General features: G+C 37.1%; 1 protein-coding gene across 2 annotated transcripts in view; it reads left to right on the top strand.

The window, feature by feature from the left end:
* adcy2b (adenylate cyclase 2b (brain)) overlaps positions 1-12541 on the top strand; it is a 104750-nt gene that overhangs the window by 85156 nt on the left and 7053 nt on the right. For both annotated transcript variants that reach the window (XM_051136001.1, XM_051136000.1), the window contains exons 15-19: positions 75-159; positions 4213-4350; positions 7097-7210; positions 9103-9287; positions 10154-10238. In XM_051136001.1, coding sequence (XP_050991958.1) covers positions 75-159; positions 4213-4350; positions 7097-7210; positions 9103-9287; positions 10154-10238 — 607 coding nt within the window. The remainder of the gene's footprint in view (positions 1-74; positions 160-4212; positions 4351-7096; positions 7211-9102; positions 9288-10153; positions 10239-12541) is intronic.

The raw sequence follows: 12541 nt of genomic DNA, 5'->3' as shown, positions 1-12541 counted from the left end.
CAAACTATATCAATCATACAAAAAGAATGAGTATATATGCTTTGGAGTATCTCTGATGATTTTGTCTCTCACAGAACCACCGTCCTTGGAGTTTCGTTCGGAATGGCCTTCCTGCTGCTCGCCTTGATCCTCGCCATTTGTTTTGCTGGTCACATACTGGTAAGTGGTGCTGGTACTTGTAGAAGTAAATATGAAGTAGCTGTCTTTGAGAGTGAATTGACAGGGACTGAGGCAGGTTGGCTTGTCTATTCAGCCTATTCAGATGTTGACATGTTACATATTTTTCCATTTCCATGGAGGAAATAACCATGTACTGAAATGTCATTTAATAAGTTGAGGTTTCCGCACATTTGAGACCCTCATCTTGTTAGAGAAAATGCCATACCGGGAAGGAAAAAACACCATATCAAAACAAGACTGAAATTTCCTTGTTTTAACCCGAGGAACAACACTCTTTTTCAGCTCTTAGAGAACGTTGTCTATAATCAAATTACCAGCTACTTTGGACCTGTGGAACATAAATGGCTTAAGTAAATGTCACCTGCATGTCTCTCGATTTTCTTTCTCCCGCTCTTTCTTTCTTAATATATTATGAAAGCTTAGAGCGAAATGGCTTGTTAAATATTCAAAAGCCTGTAGATTCACTCATAGGGAAATCTGTCAAGAACATGTTCTCGTCATATTCCACTCTGAAATCAAAAAAGAATGATGTTTTCTTAAAGAAAATTAAAGGAGAACTCCAGAACAACAATTTACAAATAATTTACTCACCCCCTTGTCATCCAAGATGTTCATGTCTTTCTGTCTTCAGTCGTAAAGAAATTATGGTTTTTGAGGAAAGTATTTCAGGATTTTTCTCCATATACTTCCAAAATATAGTTTAAATGCAGCTTCAAAGGGCTCTAAATGATCCCAGCCGAGGAAGAAGGGTCTTGTCTAGCAAAACGATCAGTCATTTTTTTAGAAAAATAAAAATTTGTATACTGTTTAAACACAAATGCTCGTGTAGCACAGGCTCTAGGATGCTACGAATTAGTGATGGGTCGTTCTTGAATGATTTGAATCTTTAATGTGACTCGGAAGAACCAGTCGTCTCGGGGAGTGATTCGTTCAGTCACGCATGCGCAACATCCTATTAGGTTTTGTACTGGAATTAGTTCACCTGTTTCGAGTCTTCAGGTTTTTCGAGTCGTTCGTTCATCTTATGGGGCTGTCACGTGATGAACGAACGACTCAAACCCAAAAACTTGTCAGATAAGAGGTGAGATGAGCTAATCATAGACTAAAGACCCAGGTAAACAATGAATTAATCTTTTCTGTTTCTTATAGCATTACAGTTTTGTCTTGTTTGTAGTGTGATCAATGTTTGTGTAAGCAGTAGATGTGTTAGGGAAGTAACATGTAACATTTTAAGTATATTTTGCTAAAATGAACGAAATGACTCGAAAAAAGATTTGTTCATTTTGCTGAACGAGACTCAAAGGTCCGAGTCGGTAAAATGATCCGAACTTCCCATCACTACTACAAATCACGTCTAAGTTCATCGTCTGTGTAGAGTATGGTGAAAAACTCCATCTTATTTCCTCCTACAACTTCAGAATCGTCCAACATCGCTGTACCTTTTTGTTTGTAAACAGCGTTTGACTTACTTGCACTTTCTTAGTCTTTGCGCGTTCGCTTTGTAAACACTGGGTCTGTAGTTCCACCTACGTTCCGTGTGACCTTTCGACGTGATTTAATAGTACGTAGCGTCGTGAATGCGCATCCCAGAGCCTGTGCTATACAAGCTTTTGTGCTTAAAAAGCATACAACTTTTTATTTTCTGAAAAAAAATAAGCGTTACGCTAGATAAGACCCTTCTTCCTCGGCTGGGATCGTTTAAAGCCCTTTGAAGCTTTCCTCAAAAACCATAATTTCTTCACGACTGAGGACAGAAAGACATGAACATCTTGGATGACAAGGGGCTGAGAAAATTATTTGTAAATTGTTGTTCTGGAAGTGCAGTTCTCCTTTAAGTCTGTTTTTATGACCGTTATGGTTCACTGTTTTGCAACATTATTTTCAATATTTTAAATACTCAGTTTTTTAAAATATTATTTAAATTGTGTTTTGAAAGATTGGGCTCAGTAAGATGTTGTGTTTTTGTTTAAAAATGTATAGTTTTATTCAAATAAATGCTGTTGTTTCAAAGAATTCTAAAAATTGTATTATAGCTTCTGCAAAAATATTAATTAGCACAAATATTTATTAAGCAGCAATTCAGCATATTAGAATAATTTCTGAAGGATCATGTGACACTAAAGACTGGAGTAATGATGCTGAAAATTCAGCTTTGCATCACATAAATAAATTATATTTTATCATTTATTGTAATAGAAAGCTGTTATTTAAAATTGCAATAATATTACACAATATTACAGTTTTTGCTGTACTTTTTATCAAACAAGTGCAGCCTTTTTTAGCATAAGAGAAAAACATGTAAAAATCTTATGTGCTTTAATTTAAAATCTGTTGTGTAAGTATTACTGAATTTCACTTCTGAGAATGTTATGAGAATGACCTTTGAGAAAACTCCTGGGAAAATGCTAATTAGAATTTGGGGTCATAATGCAAAAACGTAACAATGCTATAAAAATTATTAGTTTTAAAAATAGACTTCAATTTCTGTATGTAAAACATAATTTTATTCTTGACGTATGAGATCCAATCTTATACACTCCATGGAATTCCTACTATAATCAATGTAACCTGTTTTTTCTGTGTATTGAGGCATCAAAATTATATTTTTAGAAGGCACGACCTTCCAAAGAACTTGAAGGGTTTTCATGCTGATCACCCACCAGCTCGACTTGATTCGTCCCCAGTTCATTAATTAACCAAGCTGTTTCATTTGAAGATTGAGAATCTATGATGAAAAAAATAGGCCACACTGAACTGAACTGAGACCTTGCGTTAACCCAAAAACCTTTCTTTTTTCTGTTTTTGTGTCAAAAGAAAACCAGCTTGAGTGATGACACTTTTTACTGGTTTGTTTGTCATTTATTTTTCGTGCAGTAAACTCAAGTCCTCGTGGGTTTGGGGACTGCGGGTATGAGGGGCCATTTTACAAAGCTCTGGCACTCATATTTCGAGTTTCTTTTATGGTAGGACTCTCTTTTGGTTTTACAAACAACTGGCAGTCATGAGTGCCTGGAGCTCTTTGGAATTTGGAAGAGTCTTTCTCAGTTTTGTTTCCCATTTATCTGATGTGAGAGTTCACTTTGGCCCACAGATTCACAAATACAAAAGAGGGGTAAAGGTTATCCAGTAGCAGTGTTGTGTTTAAATATTTAAAGCTATTTTTTTGTAACTAACGTGTGATTGGCTGGTGAGAGGGTTTTATTGTTTTGTTTTGTTTTTTTGGTTCCTTAACCTCTTTTGCTTCTTTTTGATTTAAGCCCGAAGCATTCTTGCACATGGTCAAGGTTAAGTGTTTTGTAAAGTGCTGTTCCACTGCATTTGCGTTAAAACTCATCCTGACAATGTAGCTTAAACCGAGTCACTTAAGGTTACACGGCCTCTACAGACATTACATTAGTACTGCAATAAGTACTCGGTTTCTTCAAGACCACAAAGTCTTATTTCAGGTAAAAACATTTTGAGGCAGGGGTTTGATCTTTCTTCATTCATTTTTAGTTGTGCTTTAATTGATAGTTTATTCAAAAATGTTGTGACTATTTATTCACCCTCATGTCATTCCCAAACCTCTATTCACATGTCTTTCAGAAGCCTCAAAAGTGGTTGCCAGTGAATAATGGTATGCTGAGCTACTAATTACTAATTGAAACTAATTGAAAACACAAACAAAGTTGTTTCAGCCAATGGAATCGCTTTTGGAATCCAAGTAGTGTCAGACTTGACGAGCGCAGAAAAACTATACCAGCTATGCTTCAGAAGGGAAGAAGTCTTTAATTAGTCAATTGCATTTTTATGGAAATTTTGGAAGTAAAATGGATTGTGAATGGCGTTTCGTGTTGTCTTTGTCTCATAGTTGATATAGATGGATTTTTATTGTTATGTATTCACTCACTGTGAAGTTATGTTTATTAATGTGTCTCTGACTTGTGGGGCACAATCATAACCTTGAGCATTTGGAATGGAAGCAGATATGCTAATGATGTTGGTGGGAGTTAAAGCTTTTTTTTTTCTTCTTTTTTTCTCTTGTTGCCGTAGCAATGGGGCAAAGCAGCCTCCTGCACAATGCCCTGGCTCCCCGGCTCCTCTCAAGTCATCACCAACAAACCCTGGATAAGACTTGCACTCACCATGGCAACCACTGCACTTATCCTAGTCATGGCCGTATTCAACATGGTGAGCATCACTACTACTAATGCCTGGTTTATCAGCTAGATTAGACTACTTTTAAAATGACTGACAGTTATTAGTTTCACATATAACTCATTATTATGAGCATGTTCAATAAGAGAAATACTCCCTGCTTGCTTTGGTTATGGTTATGTCGGTATCGTGAACAGCCTGCTGCTTTATGGTTCAGTAATTCAGGGAACTCTTTAGAAATGAGGGTAAAACACAAAATCTTGCTCTTGCTTAGGTTTTCAAACATCTTGTGACCTATAAGACCCATATCAAAGAAGATATTTTCCCCAAATAATATTACAAAATGTCATTATGCTATTGAATCTCTGCTAGAAGTCCTAATTCTGTGTATACAGAAAATAGAAGAGGAGTCGGTGCCAATAGCCTCGTGGTTAGTGTTTGGCATATAGTGCAGCTGTGCTCACAACGACCCTAGTTCGAGTCCTGTCTCTACTTCCTTTGCTGATCCTGCCCCCTCCCTCTCCACCAAATGCTTTCCTGTCAGATCTCTACTGTAATGTACCAATAAAGGCAGAAGACTCCCATAAATATAACTTTTAAAAAAAGAAAAGAAAATAGGAGAGGACCAAGTACCGAACCCTGAGGAACCTTGTAAACTCTAAAAATGCTGGGTTAAAAACAATTTATGGGTTAATTTAACCCCAGCTTTTGTGTTAAAAAAATAACCCAGCATTTTTTAGAGTGCAGAAAAACTACCCAGCACCTCGGTTAAAAATATTACAAAATAACCCAATAAAATGATCCAACAACCTGAACCCAGTATTTGGGTAAAAAAAAATAAATAACCCAGCATTTTGTAGAGTGCAGAAAACTACCCAGCACCTGGGTACAAAATATTTAAAATAACCCAATAAAATGACCCAACAAGCTAAACCCAGCAGTTGGGTTCAAAAAATAACCCAGCATTTTGTAGAGTGCAGAAAAACTACCCAGCACCTGGGTAAAAAATATTAAAAATAACCCAATAAAATGACTGAATAGGCTAAACCCAGCATTTGGATTGAAAAAAAAAACAAAAAAAAAACAGCATTTTTAGAGTGCAGAAAAACTACTCAGCACCTAGGTAAAAATATTAAAAATAACCCAAATAAAACAACCCAACAAGCTAAACCCAGCAACTGGGTCTAAAAAATAACCCAGCACTTTTTAGAGTGCAGAAAAATTACCCAGCATTTGCTTTAGAAAAAAAAATAACCCAGCATTTTTACAGTGCAGAAAAACTACCTAGCACATGGGTAAAAAAAAAAATTTAGAGTGCAGAAAACCTACCCAGCACCTGGGTAAAAAGATTTAAAATAACCCAATAAAATGACCCAACAAGCTGAACCCAGCATTTCTTAGAGTGCAGAAAACCTACCCACCACCTGGGTAAAAAGATTTAGAATAACCTAGTAAAATGACCCAACAAGCTGAACCCAGCATTTCTTAGAGTGCAGAAAAACTACCCAGCTCCTGGGTAAAAAAAAAAAGTATTTAAAATAACCCAATAAAATGACCCAACAGGCTGAGCCCAGCATTTCTTAGAGTGCAGAAAAACTATCCAGCACCTGGGTAAAAAGATTTTAAATAACCCAATAAAATGACCCAACAAGCTGAACCCAGCATTTAGGTTAAAAAATAACCCAGCATTTTTTAGAGTGCAGGAAAAACTACCCAGTACCTGGGTGAAAATATTAAAAATTACCCAATAAAATGACCCAACAGGCTGAACCCAGCATTTGGGTTAAAAAAAAAGAACCCAGCATTTTTAGAGTGTAAGTAATTCATGTGACATAGGCATCGTTTACCCTCAAAATAATTTCAAGAAAATACATGTGTAGTGGTACAGTTCAGCTCTTATCATCCCAAGCTTTGAAAGCTTAGATTAGGTGATTTACTTTGTTGAAGACTACAACACAAGACAGGCGACATAAAGGCCAGTTACCTTCTTTGTTAAATTGTGCACGATTTTCATTCCTAGGATACATAAACCTATCAGTGTTTACAAAATATATTACATGGCACATTCATTGGGACAGTTGGCTGATAAATCAGTCACCAGTTTTTGGCCCAGTTGGAGGGTTTTAGCTGTAGAGGTTCACAGTACAGGCAGAGTAGTATTAGTGTCAGCTGTCTGGTTGGATTCATCATTGCAGTTAGCATCACTGTACTAGGGCTCTGATCCAGTATGGATCTAATGACGTTATCCCTGAGCTCAAGTGATTGGTTTTCCCTGTGGGAGAGAAACACAAGGAATGTGACTGAATAATGGAGGTTTTGGTTTCACACATCTAAGATCAAATGTTAGGCTGCTTAGCTGGGCTTGTTAAAACGTTGATATTTTGTTCTCGTGCAGTGACAGTCATGCATTTTTAATTGCGGCTTAAGTGTCAAAACATTTTTGGTCCACCGTATATAAATGAATAAATGAATTTAAGTAGTCACATACACCACAGCTCAACATGCTTTGAGCATCTCAGCATCTTCTCAATTAAATCATGCACCAACTGGACAAAAAGCTTCTATTCTGCCAAAGTTGGCATTTGGTCATCATCTCTACTTTTCCCATCTGCTTGCAGGTCATTGATTTTTTTGCACTTGTGTGAAAAAAAAAAAGTGTCATGAACTTCTATGAAACATATTTGTTACAAAATGCAGCAGATGTGTTTAGCTAAGAATGATGGTGTCTTTCTGCTGTAATGCTCGAAGTTTTGTTTTTCTCCATCTGTTGGCTTTTAAGTTCTTCTTAGGGGAAGATAGGATGGTAGCATCATCTCCACTCAACATTTCCAACAGCAGTATGGATAGTCCATATGGTCAAGTCACAGACTCCTCAAACAAGTTCTACTTGCCAGTAAGTTGCAACAAATCTTTTCTCATGCCTTTTGCCCACAAATCCTAGAAAAAAAGTGAACTTAACATCATTTTATTTACAGGCTCACATAAAAACAAACTGTAAATTCTCTGTTGAGATATGGGTTTAAAAAAAAAAGTTCTCTGCATCTGTCTTTGACAGAACAGACTTGTGATGAATTATGAGTGTCATAAGATAAACCAATTTGTCTCAGCTTGCATCAGTAAATAATATGTCACTTTATACTGTGCGTGATTATGTATGGTGACTCTGTGCTGATATTTCAAAGATGAAAAATATAGTTATGCACTAAGAGCTATGTAGTGCATAAATTAAATGAGATCTTTACAGATATCAAGATGGTGGACAAAAGCATTCTCAAGCATTTTCCTAGAATAATACAGTGCATTGGTTAATAAAAAACATCCATTTTGTAATAAGTCATCATGTGATATGTGTGTTCTGTTATTAAACTCTTAGCATTTAAAGCCAAACTCCATACGTAGTTCTTTTTGTATTAAAGGGGTCCTGTTATCACTTTTTGAACTTTAATCAGTGTGTGGTGTGTATGTTTGGGCATAAAAAAGATCTACAAAGTTACAAATCTCAAAGTCCACTCCAAAGGGAGATATTTCGTTTTTAAAAAATCCTTTTTCAAGAACTACAATGAACGGCTCCTTTGGACTACAGTGTTTGTTTTCCAGGTGTTATGATGTGACAACGCGGCCCATTAGAATATCATTAAAATAAATCCCGCCTACTGAAATTTGAAAGGTTGCGGGGTGGGTAGGGACGAGGTGGGAGATTTGCCTTTAGCGAACTTTAGCGATGTAGCGCAGAAAGCCACTTCAGGGATGCTTCACATGCCACGGAGCAGCGGGTATAAACACAAGCATTGACTAGATGTGACCAGCTCCGGTGGACGTGTCGGAGCCACACCATAGGGGGTTCTTTCAATGATAGGGGGTTGAAACACATATGGAGGTACGGCTGATGTGAACACAAGCATTGACTAACGTGACCGCAATAATTTCCGGTGGCCATGTCTGAGCCGCGCAGTAGACGTGTGTAGTGTAAGCATTATAATTATTAACTTACAATGTTTTTATTAAATTGTTGTCATGTTAAATACAAATTAAGTCATATTAAAAATTGCTTTAGCCTTATGCTGGAGCTGGTTTCAGGCAACTACTAAGTATGTAAATAATTAAATAAATGAGCATGATAGTATCATGTATCAGCGACCTCACAGGCTGACAATAGGACCCAACACTAACTTACTATAGCGTATTATTTACTCAACCTCCGTGCATCCTAGGTGTATATGCCTTCTTTCTTTTAGACAAATGCAATCAGAATTATATTAAAATTTATCCTGGCACTCGCAAGCGTTAGAACGGCACAGATGGGTGTTTCTCTTCATCAGTCCAAAACAAGTCCATTAAAGTGCATCCATCCATAATAAAAAGTGTCTCACACGGCTTCGGGGTGTCAATAACTGCCTCCTGTAGTGAATCGATGCGTTTTTGTAAGAAAAATATCAATATTTAAAACGTAGGAATCACTTTAATCTAGCTTGCGTTAACAGTTGTACACGGAACTTGCTACTTTGGTAAGAGGCATGGCAGTAATGAGACACCGTCTAAGCTGTTCGCCAATCGCAACGCACCGGGACAGCTCACCAATCACAACACATTTCGTTTTTCGGAAGGCAGGCCTTCATTAAACCCGGAACTAATCAAACCTTTTGGGCCAGGCTGGAGGGCATGTTCTAGTACACCCCCAAAACAAAATCAAGACTTTTTAAAATAGCATAATAAGACCCCTTTAATACTGCTTGGCCCTGATGAATGTACAGATGTGAATCTGACTGGCTGTCTCTTCCCCGGCAGTATTTCATCTACAGCTGCATTCTGGGATTGATCTCATGCTCTGTGTTCCTGAGGATAAACTATGAGCTGAAGATGATAATTATGCTTGCTGCTGTCGTGGGTTATAATATCATCATTCTTCAGACCCACGCCTCTATACTGGATGATTACAGCACGGACCTCTACAGGACCAAGCCACTGGACCGGTACTGGTCTCCCATATGCTCCCACATACAGTGAACCCAAAAAGTTGTCACAAAAAAACTGTAGTTTTATTTATTTGTAGACACCACTTGGTTTCATATTTCCATTGTATGTACACAGTGAGTGAAAGAATGAAGAATTGCACCACATAGATACATTTGGCAACTGTGGAGGCAATTTTTTTTCAAGAAGGTCTCTCAATATCTCCAGGGATTATGAGTGACAGGTGCTGCTGCTGAGATGGCAGGCTTTGTGTGGATTAGTCTTTTCGGAGGGCTTGACAGTGCAGGACGAGAAACATTTTTTAAAAAACAGCCTGTTGCATTTCTCTCATAATTATTATTCTGTCCTTTTTTTCACCTTTCCTTGATTTCATTAAGCCTTTCTGAATGAAATAAGATTTGCTCAAATTGGCCACTGCAACTGGCTATGGAATATTATGACCATTGCCTATCCACCTTGTTCTTCAACACAGAAGTAAGCCTATGGGCAAGACTTCTGGTTCATTAGCTGCTATAGGGAAATAATGAGAAGAATAACAACGTGCAGTAAATCGGTGTGTTCATAATTAAGATAATACATTAGAATAATATGGTAGGACACATCATTGTGCAATATCAAGCAGAAAATACAGCTAAAAAAAGTTGGACGTGGATGAGTCTGGAAGCCACACCCATAAAATTTACAAATCGCCTCACCTGCTCTTACAGGAAAAATAAGGTGGCTACAACAACATCATGAATCTGAATAAGGTTAGGTCGACACAGTGTTGCTGAGAAATCTGTATTCTATTCTACACACAATACTTGTCTCGTTGTGTCCTCTTGACTTTCAAAGTTTATATTTCTGCCTGTCTGCTCCTCCTCAGGCCGGGTGTTCTTAAAGATTTGAAGACCATGGGATCCGTGTCATTGTTCATTTTCTTCGTCACTTTGCTTGTGCTGGCGAGACAGGTGAGTCTCTCTCAATCTGAAATCCTCAGAAAGATGTGCTTTAACACTGCTATCATACTTGCTCTTTGTTTTTGAATGGTTCTTCTAAAGAGTTGTACTGAATTATTTATTATGAGGTCTGATGCACATATGACAATTTTAAAGGAGTAGTTCACCTAAAAATGAACATTTTGTGAAAATGTATTTAGCCTCAGGCCGTCCAAGATGTAGATGAGTTGTTTCTTCATCAGAACAGATTTGTACATTCAGCATTACAGTTGCAATCTAAATTATTCAACCCCCCACAGACTGCAGTACTTTACAAGCTTTTCTGAAGATCCAGGACTTTATAAAAATTGCACCTACAACAGTTTACTGACATATTAAAAGTGATAATGTCAATATATAATGTTTTTGAATTATAGGATTTTTTAATGTATGTCATAATTATTCAACCCCCCATTCGACATGTTTTAAGTCACATATTTTTATGGTAGAGAACAAAATTGTCTTAAAACACAATTAAGACTTTAGAAACTCTATAAAAAAAACAGAATTAGCTTAGGCTGTTACACATACATACAGTTAGCCCAAGCATTTGCTGACACTGAGTAGCTAATATGCTAATAGATCTCTCACAAAGGCTATACAGAAGAAATAGTTTATTATATTTGAAAGTCAAAGGCTACATGAAGATTTCCAAGACGTTAAAAGTTCCTAGAGACACAGCTGGCAGCTTTATTCCTTAGTTTAAAGTGTTGTACCAGAAAACCTTTGAGGGTGTTGAACAAAAAAGCACAATATCATAAAATGTTTGATCAGAGCAACTGAGAAAAACCTGCAATGTACAGCCAAAGACTTGCAAGATGACCCGGCTAAAGGAGGAAAAACATTTCAATGCAGTGTATAAGAAGAACACAAGACAAGTATGGCCTTCACCTTGAGGCATCTTGCTGAATACCACTCTTGACCAAGAAGAACAAAAAGGTGACTTGAACATGCTAAAATTCATTTAGATAGACCTGTGGAGTTCTGGATGTATGTTTTATGGACTGACGTGACCAAACTGGAACTTTTTGGACCTATGGATCAGCAGTATGTCTGGTGTAAAAAAGGCAAAGCTTATAAGCAGAAGAACACCATCCACATCATCAAACATGGTAGTGGATCAGTCCTTTTATGGGGTTATTTTACTGAGCAGGAAGTGGACTTCATGGCCGTATGAAAGATATCATGGATTCTTTGAAGTATCAGGCCATTTTGGCAAGATTTGTGATGTCTTTGGTGCAAAGACTGAAGCTAATGATCAATGGACTTTCCTGCAGGACAATCATCCCAAAGTATATTTCCAAGTCTACTTATGCTTGGTTCAGAGATCAGTCATAGAATGTTCTTGAGTGGTCTGCTCAGTCTCCAGATTTAATTTTCAGTATAAATATTTGTTTAAATTTGAAGAAAGCAAAGATTACAAGTGATCTGAAAGCTTTTTCAGTCGAGGAGTGGGCCAAGATTGCAGTAGAGAGGTGACTGAAGCTACTAAGCACTTCCAAGCAGTGTTTATTGGTGGTTTTAAAGAATAAAAGATTCTGCACCATATTCTGCTTTTGGGGGTTAAATACTTTTGAACATGAGTGTTTAGAGCCAATTTTTATTATTTATCAACTTACGTTTTTAGAATTAATCAAATGTGTATTAATGAACTTTCTCTAATACTGTACTGATGCCTCTGTTGAATTGTTTTCAAAAAAAATTTGTTCTCTGCAGCAAAATGTATTGGAGGTCAAGGAGGTTGAATAATTTTGATTGCAACTGTATATCACTTGCTCACCAATGGATCCTCTGCAGTGAATGGGTGCCGTCAGAATGAGAGTCCAAACAGCTAATAAAAAAATCACAATAATCCACAAGTAATCCACACCACTCCAGTCCATCAGTTAAAGAAGTTCACTTCCAAAACAAAGATTTACAGATAACGTACTCAAATTGTCATCCAAGATGTTCATGTCTTTCTTTCTTCAGTTGTAAAGGAATTATGTTTTTTAAGGAAAACATTTCACCATTTTTCTCCATATAATGGACTGATATGGTGCCCCGAGTTTGAACTTCCAAAATGCAGTTTAAATGCAGCTTTAAACGATCCCAAATGCGTTTGTAAACGATCCCAGCTGTGAAAGAAGTGTCTTATCTAACGAAATGATCAGTTATTTTCTTAAAAATAATACAATTTATATACTTTTTAATCTTAAACACTCGTCTCGTCTTACTCTGCCTGGACTGCCTGTTTTTTTCCAGTTCATGACAGTTAGGGTATGTCGAAAAACTCC

The sequence above is a fragment of the Labeo rohita genome, chromosome 19, assembly GCF_022985175.1.
Source record: "Labeo rohita strain BAU-BD-2019 chromosome 19, IGBB_LRoh.1.0, whole genome shotgun sequence".
Taxonomy (NCBI): Eukaryota; Metazoa; Chordata; class Actinopteri; order Cypriniformes; family Cyprinidae; genus Labeo; species Labeo rohita.
Note: the sequence above shows the minus strand (reverse complement) of the source record. Positions and strands in the feature narration are given on the sequence as shown.